The 17,603-nt window shown below is 35.1% G+C and overlaps 1 protein-coding gene across 1 annotated transcript in view; it reads left to right on the top strand.

Moving 5' to 3' along the window:
* adgrl4 (adhesion G protein-coupled receptor L4) overlaps window positions 1-17,603 on the top strand; it is a 46,753-nt gene that overhangs the window by 23,917 nt on the left and 5,233 nt on the right. The window contains exons 6-15 of the mRNA XM_088928191.1: window positions 1,198-1,377; window positions 3,065-3,248; window positions 6,468-6,587; window positions 6,911-7,116; window positions 12,203-12,379; window positions 13,009-13,212; window positions 14,384-14,604; window positions 14,685-14,751; window positions 15,207-15,298; window positions 16,436-16,604. Of these exons, the coding sequence (XP_088784317.1) occupies window positions 1,198-1,377; window positions 3,065-3,248; window positions 6,468-6,587; window positions 6,911-7,116; window positions 12,203-12,379; window positions 13,009-13,212; window positions 14,384-14,604; window positions 14,685-14,751; window positions 15,207-15,298; window positions 16,436-16,604 (1,620 nt within the window). The remainder of the gene's footprint in view (window positions 1-1,197; window positions 1,378-3,064; window positions 3,249-6,467; window positions 6,588-6,910; window positions 7,117-12,202; window positions 12,380-13,008; window positions 13,213-14,383; window positions 14,605-14,684; window positions 14,752-15,206; window positions 15,299-16,435; window positions 16,605-17,603) is intronic.

The following is a 17,603-nucleotide window of genomic DNA, read 5'->3' as shown; positions in this document are numbered from 1 at the left end:
GGTACCACTGAGATGGAAATGTTCAGCAGTAGGCATATCATACCTGAAAGTTTTAATATGATTTATAAAAGAACTAAATGTAAAACATCTAAGATGATCACAGTACTCATGAACATGGCTGCTTTCCTAGTTAAGAATATTTTCTAAATTCCATAGGAATTTGCTTTAACACAGTTAAATATTACTCTAAAGATAGCCATGTAATACCTTACCAACAATATTTACACATGCACCATCCTGACTTCACTCTTTTAATCAACTTTCAGTTAAAAGGTTGTTTTTGATATTTAATAGGTCATTTGTTAATGCTTGGTCATCCTATCAAGTATAATTAAAATCAGTAAAAGGGTATCTGTTGTTCTATGCACTACTGTGTGCTGTTCATGTGAGGGGTTCTGGCAGTGTATTGTCTGTGCCAAATGTCCTGCTTCAAAATCAATACTGCCTGACCCAATCTCTTAAATAATTTAATACTTTCTAAGACTGAAAACACTATTCTTCTTTCCTCCTAACTGTAGCTAAAGTTTACTGTTCAAGTGAATATTAAAGAATAGCTAGTACTAAGCAGAGGACAACTCTTCCCAGTGTTTTACACTGACAGACGTTGTTCTAATAACGAAAATTATGTTTTATTAATCGTATCTGTTGGCACCTTGGGGCCAATTAAACTCAAAGCCCTCGCTAGAGCAATAGTCTAAATGATTTAAACCTTCATCTTAACCTTTAATCTAGATGTCTTTCATATTGTTAGCATGAATATATTTTTTAAAATGCATAGGGTGCTGTCACATTCAGGCCTGCGAGTCTATGAGTCCACTAATTGGACTAGGGAGAAGGTAAAAGAGAGAATTTTAATGTATTTATGGAAAATTAGATTTAAAATGTCAATGCAAAGAAAGGAAAAATAGTTGTTACATAGCTTAAAGCAAAATTAATTCTTCCCACTGGCTTTTTTAAAAAAGATATTTTTAAAATGGTGATTATTTCCTTTATTATGGGATACTGCTTCTCAGTGTAGAATAATTTCATTTTATTCACAAATGAAAAAACCCTAAATTATTCTTAAGTTGCTTCAAAGTTCTTTTTGCATTTGACAGTACAATTCATTTTCTTATAAAGTCCTTGTCTTAATAACGTTTTACTTAATGTATTCACATTGCATGCAAGTTGCTAGAAAACTGTTTTTTATGTCTATAGATTAGTAACATCAAAGAACCACAGAGTCTGCTGGAAGAGATAAGGAAACAAACTTCAGGGGACCTGTCACCTGTTGATATGATTTCATATGTGGAGGTCTTATCACAATCAGTTCCATCATTAAGTGTTATGAACGACACTGTAATTGACAAGGAGGCACTTACTAATGCTACTATCAAAGTAAGTTATGACCATTCTTTATTCCTGGATTCTGATATATATATTTATCATCAACACCTTAGTATGTAAAATTGAAATACCTGTGGATACACATTAGCCCATGTCTGAGCATGCCCATTTACATGAAAATATGTGTCAGGTCATGATTCCTTGAGAGATGATATACTGTATGTTTGATAAAAAAAAAATCCTTAATCACAGTGCTGCAGTGTATAGCGGTTTGTTTAAACTCAGTCAAATCAAATGGACTTTCGTATTACTGTTTAAGATTTAAGTGAAATTAAAATACAAAAATATGATGAAAACAATTAAATGTTTAATTTCTAGAAAAAGACTCTAACCCTCAATATTTATTGATCATATTTCAAGTCAGTGGAGCATGTGGAAGTAATCATAAGGTTGCTGCCCTTAAGAAGGAAAAGCAAAGAGACATGAATCTAATAGTATTACTTTAGATTAAGAGTATCAAATTGAATTAATAATCATTTAACAAATTGAATATCCTTCCAAAGTGAGTAATTCATAGTTTATTTCTGAACATTATTAATGGTGATCAAAACTAAGGAACCATACAGCTATGCTCATTTTCCATGGAAAGCAAAAAGATTATAGGGTTAATTTCTTCCAAAAAGTATAATTACTCTGCATATTCTAAACATTTTCCTCTTTGTAAGTACAAGACTTCCCCTAATGAGTTTGTGATTAACCTTTAACCTTCCTTGAGGTTACATATCAGTCAGGACATGTTAAGTCTTTTGTCTTTGTTTGTCAGGTAATTTTAAATGTACTGTTTGCTCTATTTTGGCCTAAAAAATGTTGATAAGGCAAAGTAGCACCTTTGTCATTGCATTTCTAATCAGGCATTGCATCAAAGGTGGGTGTCCCAGTCTGTTTTTCAAATGTTTTAATATAAGGAGCAGGCATTGAAGATCTGTAGTACTGAAGAAATTGATAAAGGTGGAAGCTAAAGTAAAATCTGGACAATATGATCACACTACTTTTATCTTAGATATGAGATGTTTTATACTTTATTTTATATTTCTATGTACAATAAGCAAAATGTAACACTGAAATAATTTAAATTAAACCACTATGTAAAATATAAGCAAAATGTAATAAAATAGAATTACAATTTCCATATAGTCAAGGTTTGCAAATTAGATTTATCAATGCTGTTTACTCAAGGGCACTGCAGAAAGCTGTTGAGCATAGTTCAATTTAATTGTTTTTACACTGCTCCTTTAATTGAGCTTTTTTGTTGTGATTTGCATCCAGCTTGGAAGATAAACGTCATCTGTGTAATAGTCTATTCGCCCTACCTGGAATTTTAGTGATAACTAGATCTATGTCTAATAGTCTGTTTTATAATGCATTAAAAAAAAAATATATATATTTTTACATGTAACAAAACATTTTCTGAGCTTCGACTAAAAGATGTAAGCAACATAAAGAAGAAAATCCTGCTAATTTAAGCAACAGAGTACTAGACAGCTGATTGCTCATTTAGGACAGTTGACAACAAACTAGTGTTACCAAACTAATAATGAATGGGCTCAAGCTCATAAAATACAGGATTTTTGGCAAGGGTACATTTTCCATTTTATACAAAAAAACATTTATTGTACACACAAGTCAACATCCAAAGATAATGTGTATAAACTGAAAATATATCTTAATGTTTTTACAGGATTTTGTAAATACAGTAAACAATCTCATTGAAAGGGATGAATTAGTGGCATGGAACAGGATCAATACAGAAGACAGAAAAAAGACTGTTACAAAACTGCTGCATACTGTGGAAGAAGCAACCCTGAATATTTCTCAAAATTTCAAAAAAAAAACCGAGATGGAAGTCAATGCAAGTGACATTGGTAAGAAAACTAGATTAGAAGCTTTTCAGCTGTCAGAAAAACTTTAAATAATAGATGAACTTGAAAAACAAGCAAACTCAAAATATTTTCTCCAGGGGTATATCCAAAAGTCGAATATTTTGTTCTGGTTATATTAAAAGTAAAGCAGTAACCTTTGACAATGTTTGAACTCCTTTCTCTGTTATATACTATTTTTGTTGCTATTAAATAAAAATGAATGTTTCAGGAAATTTTGTTTTCCTAATACCTGCCTCACACAATAAAGCTTAGATTTTGATTGTGTTTTCCAAATAAAAAACTAAATAAGACAAAAAAGTAATGGAGCAAAAATAATTCCTTATTGCACCAGTATCTTGCAAAGCATATGAGAAAAAAATAGAAAACAACAATTTTCCATTAAATATTAACTTGAACTTTTACTAAAATCATAACTAAATTACAGTTGACTCTGTTGTAATATTAAGAAATGCTAAAATAAATATACTATCTAGAATCTTATTATCAAGTTTAAGGACATTTATATTTGATCTACACCCCCAATTAATTGTTGCGGTGCAGACATGAATAGATTTATTTTTTTATTTTTTAAATACAACTTTAAAATATTTTTATTTCCCTCCATTTCTGAAGCTACCATTTACAGTAGTAATCACGGAAGGAATGAGGACACACGCATCCTTTCTTCAGAAATGGGCATTGCCAAGTCACCTGCTTTTTTCTTGGTATTATCAACTCAACACTCAGAGCAGAGAGAGTGTTTAAGAACTGATAAGAGTGCAAGTTCACTGAGATCCTAAGACCCACACAGGACAGCAAGCTCATGACACTAACTACCTCAGGTCCTCCTAACTACAGAGCTTTTAGCCAGTTCTGCACTTCTTTTACTGAGACTGGGGATATTAAGACATAGCAAATTTGGAATATCCAACCAAATTCAAGCTTTAACTTTTTCTGATAAGTTTTTTTTAAGAAAATGGTATGGTGTGAAACATTTCTTTGTCCAATTGCAAATATTTGAATATTCTAGTCGGACAGCATTCTAGTTGGACAGCACAGTGGCATGGCAGTTAGCTACGCTACATCACAGCTCTTGGATGTTGTGTTAGATTCTGAACTAGAATGGAACTTCTGTGTAAAGTTTGCATATTCTGCCTAAGCGGGCTATATTAACAGAAGCTTCTAAACTTTCTGTTTGTGTCTTTCCCAGGGTGTAGTAGTTCACCTTTGTAGAGTGGAAGGTTGCCATGACCCAAGTAGTTTTCTGGTCACAGAAAAAAAAACAAATACAGAAATACAAAATAGTCAAATAATTTTTAATCTTTATGTTATTTTCAGGATCATTTAATGTTCACTAGCCATGATAGCATTACTAATTCAACGTAAGCATCTAATCACCATCCTTTCATTCCAACTAAAAATTGTCAGCAAAAAAGACCTACAGCTATGTATATAAGGAAAATATTTTTGTGATCACTGTAGATTGCTGTCAGGAATTTCTATTCAATCAATTTGATTTATCAAATATATATGGTCTTTTACGTATTTCTCCTTTGTTTCAACAAACAAATATTTGGTCCTAAATCAAAATCTAATGGACTAGTTTTTTTCCTCATGGACCAATTATGAGGCTGCATAAGCTTCTACTGTTTGAAGCTTATGGACTATTTCCATTCTTGTGTGTGTACTGCACTACAACATAAAAATATCCAATAATAAATAATTGTTGTTTTCTTTTACTACAAATAATATTCGTTCTAGAACTCTCCAGAAACATAGTCTCAAATACATGCTGCATGATCTTTTAAACGAATTTTAGGGAAAATTGTGTTTGATAAAGAAAACTACATAAAAAATTCCACAATAAACATTTGCAAAAAAGACAATTATTATTCATTACATTTAAAGTAGTTGTGCTCCGTAAGTCAAAATCCAACTTTTTTCTCAAAATTGCGAAAGGAGTTCCATGTCAGAAATTTACCTCAGACTCATCTTAATGCAATACATGTCTGTTTCTCAGCTGGGGATGTATGTCAGTGAGGTTCAACCTAGTCTTCAAGATTCAGCCTTGCACATTTCGATATTTTGATTGCTGCCAGTGCTGAAAATCCAACTTCACAAAGATATGTTGTTGCAAAATGAAGGACTATAGTGGTTCATCAGAAAGTGCTGGATATTCAGTTTGGACACACTCCCAGATTTCTTCTAAGTGAAAAGAGCTGAAATGAAGCTGCAGTGCTTTGTCATAGGAAAGGTCCGTCAGGACCCCATGTTGATGTACAGTGAGGTGGCTTTGTGTCTCTACTGGAACAGCAAAAGAATTCCAAACCTAGTAATGTTCAGAGAAGTGTTCTGCCTGGAGGTTTGGAAAATAGTGAAAGAGCTTTCCTTTTTTAAGATGCTGGAGAACAGTCTTCTTTATTGATGGTGAATAGTAAGAACACTAACATTAGATTTTATTCAGTTTGCACATGCTCTAACTGTGAATGTTGCTAGGTAATAGACCGATAAAACATGTTGATCATATTTTAATAATAATAATAACTTGATACAATATACGGTACTGCAATATTCCTGCTTTTAGTTTTAGTTCTATACAATATACAAAATTACATGGTTATTTATATTTTTTTTTATTTGAGTTACACAATTGTTAGAAACTGGTTTTCTTTACAATTACTGTGAACTCAATTGTGCATATAGGCAACATGAGACTACAGTAGGTCTGTTTATTGTTGGACATTGGCCCAGAAAAACGTTTTTGCACGGAGTGTAGATAGAAGAACTCTACAAATGAAGAAAAAAAATTACACAATTAGATAAAAGATCATGAACTACAGTATGCACTGCATAATAATGTGTATATTGAGAATACCCCTGTGTGTAAGCTTAGGTATTGTGATAATGGATTGCATTGTTCCCTTGCACCATTTTTTGAGTCAAGTTTATTTCTGCATTATTACTAATGAGACTAAGGTCTCATTTGTTGCAAAACTGTGACTGTCATTTCTAACAGGTTTTTGATGGAACTACATGGTTGATGATCAAGCGTACTTGATATGTACTGGTGATGATACATCCTCTGATTTATGTTTAATTATGGATATTTAATTATAATGCATTAATTGTGGTAATTATGGTGATTCTTGAAATACTGGATTTCAATTTAAATAAAGGTTTTCACTGTTTTAAATTTACATTTTGTTTTAATTTTGTTTACAGCCCTTAAACTGTACATCTTTGATACCCAACAAATAAAAAGTAATGTTAGTGCAAATGCTAACATAGAAGGGGATTTCATTGCACTTACCCGAAAGTATGATAAAGACACTGATACGAATGGTAAGTTTATCCATTAGTTGACATTAATGAACAAAATAATTGTCAGAAATAGGTTGAGAAAGTACATATGCTGTTGTAAATAAAATTGCAATATGATAATTTAAATGAAGTATTACTAAATAAATTATATCAGTAAAAATAATAACATAATTAATGAAATCTATATATTTTCAAAGCTTTAGAAGTAGGTTAACAATTATTTCTTTCTTCCTCATGCTGTTGGTATGAGTTTCTTTTGTTTCATGTCATTCTTGCTAAAAGGTTTTTATATTGATTACACAAAGGCAAGCAGTATATAACTGGGATTTATTTTCTTTTATTAGGCAGTGTTTCTATTGTTTTTCTCCGGTACGACAGCATTCGTGTTCTTCTGGAAACAAATAATGTTCTGGTGGAAACAGACAACTCCCAGGCAATAGAAACACCAGATTTTACTGTGAACTCTCAAGTTGTGGCAGCAGCCATCAAAGCACACCCGCCACAAACCTACCAGCTTGACCAAGTTACATTTATACTTAAACATATTGAGGTAAAGTTCCTGTATGTTGTTGAGCCATTTTTATACTTCAAGTATAATGCAAGGAAAGGCATATGTATTCCATAATACTTTGACATAAAACATTTGCAAGAGTTTGCATATGAATATCAGATAGCAATTTCAACTTTGTCCCATACATATACTGTATATATTGTGGTGTCTCTTGGGGAAACGTTTATGTAAATGAGATTAAATTACTCACACCACACTTGTCTTTATCTTCGCAGAGTTTCTTCCATCTGAATATCTTCCAAATTCAGTCCGTAATTCGTTCTCTTAATCCTGAACCTATCCGAGTTCCAAAGTCCGTAAAATAACACCAATCCGCGCTGTATCCAATCCACAATCCACAATCCGAAAACCGTAATCCGTATCTCCTTTCAATAGTACCCCAGTACCGGAAGCATCCATTTGTACCATGAATGTCTTGTTAAAGTCAGGCACATGTAAGACCGGTTGAGAAGATAAAGTTGCTTTTAAGTCCTGAAAGGCCCTCTCTTCCATTTCTGTCCATTTTATTTTTGGACAGTTTGTTTTTGTCAAGTCGTGCAGGGGGGCGGCAATGGAGGCAAATCCTGGAATGAAACAGCGATAATAACTCGCAAGTCCCAAAAACATTCGTATCTGCTTTTTTGTAGACGGTTTAGGCCAGTTTTTAATTAACTGCACCTTTTGATCTTGGGGCATAATCATTCCTCTCCCAATCGTATAGCCGGGCCCCCTGACAACATTTATTGGGATTGGCCGTTAATCCTGCTTCTCGCAAAGTCCCCGTTACTGCTTCCAGGTGTTGCAAGTGTTGTTCCCATGTCATACTATGGATCACAACGTCATCTAAGTAGGCAGCCGCAAAATCACGTTATGGTCCATTGCCAAGTATTCGGTCCATTAATCATTGAAAAGTAGCCGGAGCTCCGTGTAAACCAAGCGGTAGGACCCGGTACTGGTACAACCCCTCAGGGGTGGCAAAAGCGGTCTTGGCTTTGGCTTCTTCTGCCAGCGGCAGCAGCAGCGGCCAATATCCCTTCATAAGATCCAGCGTACTGATATATAGGGTTTTACCTAATCGCTCAATTAACTCATCGATACGAGGCATAGGGTACACGTCAAACAGCGAGATCTCATTTAACCTTTTGAAATCGTTACAGAACCTAATAGTTCCGTCTGGCTTGGGTATCAATACTATTGGACTAGCCCACTCGCTATGGGATTCCTCTATTATTCCCATTCCTAACATTTTTCTACCTCTTTAATTCATTTCCTTTTGGCTTCCAGTATTCAATAGGCGGGCAGCCTTACCCTTTTCCCTGGTGCTGTGATAATTTTATGTTGGATGAGGTGGATTCAACCCGGTGTCCGGGAAAAAAATATCTTTGTTCTGCAATAGGAATTCTTGTAATTCCTGTTTCTGTGACGGAGCTAGGTCCCCCACGGCTACAGCACCAGTTTCTTCTTCCAAAGGGTCAGGGGAGAAGTGGGTGAGCAGAACTTCTGCACCATGCCATTTCTTTAATAAATTGATATGGTAGATCTGATGCTGATGCCGTTTGTCATGCTGCTTGACTTTATAGTTGACCGGACCCACCTTTTCAACCACCTCATAAGGCCCCTGGCAGGAGGCCAGGAACTTACATTCCGGGGTCGGAACTAATACCAATACTTTGTCCCCAGGCTGAAATTCTTATGCCATAGCTCCCGTATTGTAAATCTGCTTTTGTTGGGCCTGGGATTTTTCCAGGTTTTCTTTCACAATGGGAACAACATTGTTGATTCTTTCTCTCATTTGTTCAACATGTTCGATGACCATCTGTAAAGGTTGATGCTCCCAAGATTCTTCAATCAGATCTAATAGGCCCCGTGGTCTCCAAGCGTACAGTTACTCAAAGGGAGAAAACCTGGTCGAGGCCTGTGGTACTTCTCGAATTGCAAACATTACATAAGGGAGCAGTTGATCCCAATTTTTACAGTCCTTTTGCATGGCCTTCCTCAGCATGCTTTTCAGGGTCTTATTAAAGTATTCCACTAGTCCATCTGTTTGTAGGTGATATACCGAGGTTCTGATTTGATGGATACCCAGTAGTTTACTTAAGTCTTGCATGACTTTGGACATAAAAGGAGTTCCCTGATCTGTTAAGTTCTCCTTAGGAATTCCCACCCTAGAGAAAACTTGTACTAGCTCCCTAGCTATATTTTTGGCTGTGACCGCTCTCAACGGAATGGCTTTGGGGTACCTCGTGGCGTAGTCCACTATCGCCAGTATATACTGATGTCCTTTGGTGGTTTTGATCAGGGGTCCCACCATATCCATCCCAATCCATTCAAAAGGGGTTTCAATAATTGGGAGGGGAATCAAAGGATTCTTATAATAAGGTTGCGGGGCAGTTCTCTGACACTCCAGACACTCCCGACAATATCTCTCAATGGCCTTATATATTCCTGGCCAAAAGAACCGAGCGAGCAGTCTCTCGGCTGTCTTCTTCACCCCCAGGTGTCCTCCCAGGAGGTGGCTATGGGCCAAGTTGAGAAGCTTCATCTGTTAGGCCCGGGGAATTAGGAGTTGTTCCACTTCTTCTTGATCTCTCCTCTGCACCTGATATAAGAGGTTGTTTTTCACCATGAAATAAGGGTAACTAAGGGCACCATAATTACACAACTTCCCCTCGATTTTTCTCACATGTCCCCATGCATGTCTCAAATTTCTGTCTTCCAACTGGGCTGTCCCGAACCTACCTTGATGTTCTGGTGGCTCCCAGTCCAGTATATCCATATTCAGTAATTCATCTCCCAGTGTGGGGCCTTCTTCCTGTGGGTCTGCTTCTCCAGGGGAATCTACAGCGTTGTTGACAGTGTCTCCAGGACACGGGAGTGGACTTCATCTATCTGCCTGAACATTACTTCAAATTTGGAGAAATTAGGGACAGTCTCGTCCCAACACCACAGGGTAAGGCAATTGCTCAACCACCCCTACAATTGATTTATATGTTCCCCTTTCAGTAGAAATGTTCATTTCTGCCAGCAGATATACCTTTGTGTCCCCATGAATGCAAGTAATAGGGATCCCCTGCATTCCCTTGATCTCCGCTTCTTCGGGTAGTACTGTAGGGGTCACCAGGGTCACCATACTTCCTGAGTCCAACAAGGCCTCGACATGTCCTCCCCCTATATTAATTTTAGTAAGGTGGGGATCCTCACAGGTCGGGATGCTTGTCGTTAGGTAGTTACACCTTGCTTCATCTCTGGTGTCCACTTGTCGGGGTTCAGACTGGCTGGGACAATAGCTGGCTACGTGCTCCTCTTCATGACAATTATAGCATCGACAGGTTGCTTCCCATGGTCGGGGCCTCTGATCCAACTTTTCTTGAAGGGATTTCTTAAATTGTGGAGGGCCTTGATAATCACTGTACTTTAATGACCGATACTTCATTTCAGTTTCAGAACTCTTAGGGTTTCTCCTCTACTCTTTTTGAAATTCCCCATTTTCTTCTCTCATCAAAGGCCTCAGTGGCATTCTGTCTGTCCACTAAGTCAATTGCCTGGTCCAGTGTCTGGGGATCCCAATCACTCGCTTTCCTTTTCAGGTGTACAGGCAGACTCCTCACAAAGTGATCCAACACCACTCTTTCTATCACTTGTCCTGAATTTAGTTCTTCAGGCTGGAGCCATTTTTTTGCCAGATGTACCAGGTCAAACATTTGAGATCTAGTTGGCTTGTCCATTTGATATTTCCAGTTATGGAACCGGACTGCTCGTATCGCCATTGTTACCCCTAATCTCGCCAAGATCTCCCTTTTTAGACTGTCACAGTTCTCAGAATCCTCTTCTTTTATATCATAATAGGCCTTTTGGGCTTCTCCAATTAAGTAAGGCGCTACTCTCCCTGCCTATTGCTCTCTGGACCATACATTTCTAGTTGCAGTTCTTTCAAATGTGGTTAAATAAGCTTCCACATCATCAAGTTCCGTCATCTTTTGGAGCCCAATTGGTTCAGCAGTGCAGGTGTCTCTCCCTGTTACTGAAGTCTGTCTGATTTTCTCCCCTAATCTTTGTATTTCTTCCCTCACCAATTTCTGTTCCTCTATAATTTGGTGATTAGTTTCAGTTTGAATCTTATTTGCCTCCTGTTGCGCTTGGATAGCTTCTTGATGTCCTTTTAAAGCCTGAAACTGGGTGAGGGTGGCTTGGGACAATTGATGTATTAACTGTCCCATTGTTTTGTTTTGTTTTTTAAGAGAGACCACACACGCAAAACGAAACCCACAAAAAAAATGCTTAATTTCCACAATTCTTAGTCCTGAGCAGCGTTGCCCGCATCCTCCAACAATTGTGGTGTCTCCGGGGGGAAACGTTTATGTAAATGAGATAAAATTACTCACACCAAACTTTTCTTTACCTTCGCGGAGTTTCTTCCATCTGAATATCTTCCAAATCCAGTCCGTAATTCGTTCTCTTAATCCTGATCCTATCTGAGTTCCAAAGTCCGTAAAATAACACCAGTCCGCGCCATATCCAATCCACAATCCACAATCTGAAAACCGTAATCTGTATCTCCTTTCAATAGTCCATTATTCTTTAATCCGATCTTTAACACAATCCTAATTCCTCTCTCTCCTCCAAACCACATTCACCTTATCGGCTTCCGCGCTGGTTCACTGTTTTCGGGGCATTTATATTTTGGTTCCTGATAAGGCTCAGCTGTATCTTGTTGTTCTTCTGGATAGACCTTTTCCATATGTGGGTCTTCTTGGTGGCCATTTTGCTCAGGTCTATGTCAAGTATATTAAGCATGTCATTCTGAAAATAGCTGTTATGAATGACCCTTCCCCTGGTCATCTTACAATATATATAGTATATAGTTAACACAACACCTGGCATATACTGTACTGTAGAATTAGGAACATTTTAATGAAGTGTCTTGACGTACTGTGCATACAGTAGCATTATTTATTTTTTACAGTGACATATCCAGTATTTTTGTTCAGTCAGTTTTTGTTTTCATGGGACATGAAGTATGATTGTATGGTTTTTCTCTAAAGATTGCTTCCACTAGCAGATATTTTATGATGATTATCTTTTATAGCCTATTAATCCAGACACTGTCACAAAATGTGCTTTTTGGAAGTACTCTCCAGTGAATATGAAAGGACTTTGGTCCACAGAGGGCTGTGAACGTAATCATGGCAATGTTACTCATACTGGATGCCGGTGTGATCATCTGACTCATTTTGCTATTCTAATGTCTTCTGGACGAACTAATGTAAGTACAAGTTATTCAGTTTTTTTAAATATAAAATCTGATCACTACTGGTATAATATGGATCACTGTATGGATTACTGGCTTTCATTATATGGTAATTTGTTATTAATACATAATCTTTTAAGTAATGATTTTATGGTATGAAAGGTAAATTTGATCAACACAAATCTTTATTTTTTTTCTTTAACTCAATTCAATTGTTTTTTAGACAGACATATGTTTTAGTAAATTAAATATTGCATGAAATCACATGATCTGTATCCAGTAAGTTCTCAATGTTCTGACATAAAGTTGAAATTTAATTTAAATGCTTCTCCAAATTTTAGAAGTGTTGTTTATATAGATTTCAATTAAAATATCCTCAGACAGATTTATCTTTATGTATCTTTTTATTGATTCCCAGTATAGTTCACTGGTAGATTGTATGGCACTGATATGTTATCAAGAAAAATATTTTTTCAGCATTGTTTAAAAAGCAGGAATATATGAAATCACCAGCCTAGAAAATGTAAGAACACTGAGATCTGCACATCATTTATGTTATACATTGACCATTATTTTGCTCATTGACTAATCTGATTAATTTAACTGATCCCTAATTATTATTATTTTGACTTATATTTTGGTAGCTGTTGGCCCACTCTAATATCCTTAAAAGAATCACACAGCTGGGAATAATAATATCACTGGTCTGCCTGTCCATGTGCATTTTTACCTTTTGGTTCTTCAGTGAAATACAGAGCACCAGGACCACAATTCATAAAAATCTCTGCTGCAGTCTCTTCATGGCAGAATTCATCTTTCTAATAGGAATTAATATGAACACCAATAAAGTAAGTACTTGAGTGCTGTCAAATGCCTTACTTCCATCCACTTTTCAAAACAACCCTGACCTGCACCGCTATTGTCAGAAATTGTATTTTTCTTTAAGCTGTGTTATTGCCAGGTGGCAGTTCAGGAGTAGTCTTTTAAGCGCTTTAGTCAAATTTCAAATAAACAAAAAATTTCAAGAACATTGGGCACTATATTAGAAATGTAATTCAGTACCAGTTTTCAAGTCGATATAGTTCAAGGCTTGAGAACTCTTTTTTTTTAGTAAATCTACTGAGTCATTATTTATTTTCATTATTTAGCATCTCAAGTACTGCTAATGAAAGCTACATATTCTAATATATACAATATAACTGAAAGTGTAAATCTGTAACTGGATTTATTTTGAGGTTTATTTATTTTCACCATGCATTTATAATGAGAGCTGCAATGCAAGAAATGATCAATTAATTAAAATAGATACACAAGTTACATTTTAATTTAACATCAAGTTGTTTATATTGAGTATCCAAATATTTTTTTCTCCACCCACTTCTTAATTCACTTTCATATACCCAATTATCACTTCATCTCAACACTGCAATCCAATGTCTTTCTCTCTCAATGACTAGTGAGTCCCATTTTTCAGCAAGCAAACCTAATGAAAGCTATAAACTGATCAGCCCAGAACAACCATATTCAGACTGGAAGAATAACTTGCCACACTATTAATTAGATTAATTAGTTCAAAAGGGAGGCACTAATCGGTGTAAGATAAAGTAATGACATTCTACTGATAACCCCAGGGAACATGAAAGACACATGATTCCTAATCTGTATGGAAGAACACATGGTCAAATTTGCTTATTTAAAAAAAAACATCTTAAAAAAAATCTTGCTTAATGGCACCTGTCGCTATGAAATGCAGCATGCATAATTCAGCTCCAGATGTAAAGTATAATTTCACCAGCAGTGTGCCATCAATAACACATCTGAAACCACTTTGAAAATAAGTTTTGATATATACAGTATATACTGTAGTTTCATCACACTTCACAGACATACACATATATTATAGTTACTATGCAAGGTGCAGTCTTCAAAGAAAATGCTTTTTGACTAGGTAAAGTAATGTAAACCTTTAAAGAACAGAATCATGATTACAGATGTCTTTTTTATTTTTTTCTTTACTAGCTATTCTGCTCTGTCATTGCCGGATTACTACATTATTTCTTTTTAGCTGCTTTTGCCTGGATGTGCATAGAAGGAATCCACCTTTACCTAATAGTAGTTGGTGTGATATACAATAAAGGCTTTCTCCACCGCAACTTTTACATATTTGGGTATGGTAGCCCAGCTGTAGTGGTTGGAATTTCTGCAACACTTGGCTACAAGTACTATGGAACAAATAAAGTGTAAGTCTGATATAATTTTTACATAATAAACATTGAAGTCTATGTGATACAGCATTGCTGATATTATTTATATTTTACAGGTGTTGGCTAAGTACAGAGAACAACTTTATATGGAGCTTCATAGGACCAGCTTGTCTAATTATTCTGGTAAAATAAAAAATAATGTGTTTAACAATGATCTTTTACCTCTACCAAGTTCCTATGATGTTTAAATTACCTTTATTATTCAACAGCTGCCTCTCTTATGTAAAGAGGCCATATTCATATCTATTTAAAGAAGGGAAGTTCTGTTTTTTAGTCATAAATTAAACTGAACTTGATAGATCAATCTGGCTTTTGCAATATAATTCATCACCTATTTCTTCCCATCATAAGAGAATAATAGTTTTTCTGCTTAGTTTCTGCTCAAAGATTTAAATATACATACACTGTATATGTCTTCATGAAAACCATAAAACAAGAGTTTAACATTTTTAACATTTAAATTACAATAAAAATTTTTTCCTTTAAAAAATCTTATCCTTCCAATCGATATTATAATTAAGATCACATCTCTTTCCTTCTACAGTTACTGAACTGTATTTTTTAATATTTTCTATAAGGTTAATCTGCTGGCTTTTGGAGTGATCATTTATAAGGTATATCGGCACACAGCTGTGAAAAAACCTGAAGTCAGCCACTATGAAAATATAAGGTAAAGTGCAAATGAACTGGCTTGTGATCTACATCGAGTCATGACTTTTTAATCATATTCTACTATCTGTACATAATATAAATATCAAGTTTTTAAATGTTATTAACCTACTTACCATACTGTACTTCTAACTTTAATTTATATAGGAATTAATTAATTTATATTCTGATAAATTAGGGTACATAACATATGTTATTTTACTTTATTTATTTTACCTGTACTGGAACAAAAAATATTTCTTATTGCAACCTGTTCTTTTATCATGCTGTAAGATCACAAATATTCTTCAGTAAAATTCAAGATGTGGTTGCTAAGGGATTGAAGGGTATAAAGCAGGATTTGTTTCAAATTTGGTTATCTTCAAGAAGTTAAATGCTTTTTACAAGGCCATTCACTAAATAAACTAAATGTTGAGAAGTGCCACATTGTTTCAGTCAGGCTCAGCACAGAAACCTGCCATTCTGACATTGCACAGAATACTAGAGTGATGCCAGGAAAATGCAAAAATACTATAACACCAACATCTGATTTGTCTGAAGGAAACAAAGAGGTACTGTAAAATAGCATAGAAAAAGGTGCTTTGTGGATTAATCCCTCAAATCTGGAGATACATGACTTTTGTTGATAACTATACTCAAAGATAATAAAAAGATAATTAAGACTTTTATATCTAATAGCATTTGTTGTGTTTTAAAGCCTCTCATTACTTTTGTGTATTTCTCCTTGGTTTTCACACCCTATTTAAAAATGGCTTTAATGATACAATTTGTGCAGTCAGATACTTGGTGTCTAATATTGTGGGAGGTCGAGGAACAAAATAAATGAGAAGCTGAACAGAATGTGTCTTTGCAAACTCGTATGTTAACTGTTAATGCAATTATAACAAAAGAATGATGACTATCTTGAATACAAAGTTAGTTAAACAAATTATTTTGAATGATCTGTGTCATACACTGTATTTAGTTTAATGTGAGCAGACTAGTACCTGCTTAAGACTAAAGTTCACAAACATCTTAATTTTTACCACCATTGACATTTAATGACTATTTTCCCACAGAAGTTCTGTTAGTATTTAGGCGTAGTTATACGTTATGCCTAAATAAAGTATGAAGTACAACTGTGTGTTTATCTTTTCAGGTCTTGTGCAAGAGGTGCCCTTGCTCTTCTTTTTGTACTTGGTGCAACCTGGACATTTGGTGTCCTCCATATCCTAAATGAATCTATTACTACAGCCTATCTCTTCACTATTGCCAATGCATTTCAAGGAATGTTCATTTTCATATTCCTGTGTGTTTTATCCAGGAAGGTAAGATGATTTTGTATTTAATACCCTGCTTTGCAAATAACATTCGCAAAGATATGAGACCATATACAGTATACCATGTCTTGCAGAAGTATTCAGAGCCTTGCACAAATTAGTTTTAAATTTTAGCTTGTAGTCTTGACACTCCGAAGTGACAATCAAAATTTTAAATAAAAACCACATGTAAATAGATTATGTTAACAAAAAATTGATAGGTTATGATTTTATAAGTATTTCAGCCTTTGCTATAAATGTACAAAAATAGAAAAGAATGCTAACCAATTCAGAGTCAGTTAATCAAATTCTTTAAAAGAAACTGTGGCATTTTCAGTTAAATTTTGGTGCAATCTTTCTAATATGGCAGATTGTCAAGCTCATATCATTTCCTGCATTGAGTTTGCAATAAAGTTTGCAGCATAATCACAAATTCCTGTGATAATGTAAATGCTGTAGGAGGTCATGCAACACAAAACTGGACCATTTTGGTAAAAATGAAAAGCATCTCTCAGTCAACACCATTCCTACAGTCAAACTTGGTACTGGCAGCATTAAGTTATGGGAATGCTGTACCTCAGCAGGGATAGAGCAAAGTACAGACAACTGTTAAATGAAAACCTCTTGTAGTCTGCTATAAATTTACCTTTTAGATCCACAATGATCCAAAGAACATGGTCAAAGTGAATATCATTGAGTGACTCAGTTAAAGTCCTAGTTGAAGACTATTATGAATCTATAAAAATATATAAAAACTGCTGACTGTAAGTGATCCCTAAACAACTTCAGAGGGCTTGAGCAAATTTACCAACAATAATGGACAAAAACTGTGCCAAACTGGTATACAAAGTTTGTAGAGACATATTCAAAAATACTTGCTGCTAAAGGTGCTTCTGCCAAATATTTTTTTTCACTGAGAGTCTGAATGCTTATGCAATCAGGTAGCATTGTACAGTATATAAACAAATTATGTCTTAATAAAATCCATGTCAAAGCATGCTTTGGTAA

The sequence above is a fragment of the Atractosteus spatula genome, chromosome 11, assembly GCF_055471065.1.
Source record: "Atractosteus spatula isolate fAtrSpa1 chromosome 11, fAtrSpa1.hap1, whole genome shotgun sequence".
NCBI classification, from domain to species: Eukaryota; Metazoa; Chordata; class Actinopteri; order Semionotiformes; family Lepisosteidae; genus Atractosteus; species Atractosteus spatula.
This window is presented reverse-complemented; position numbering and strand designations above follow the sequence as displayed.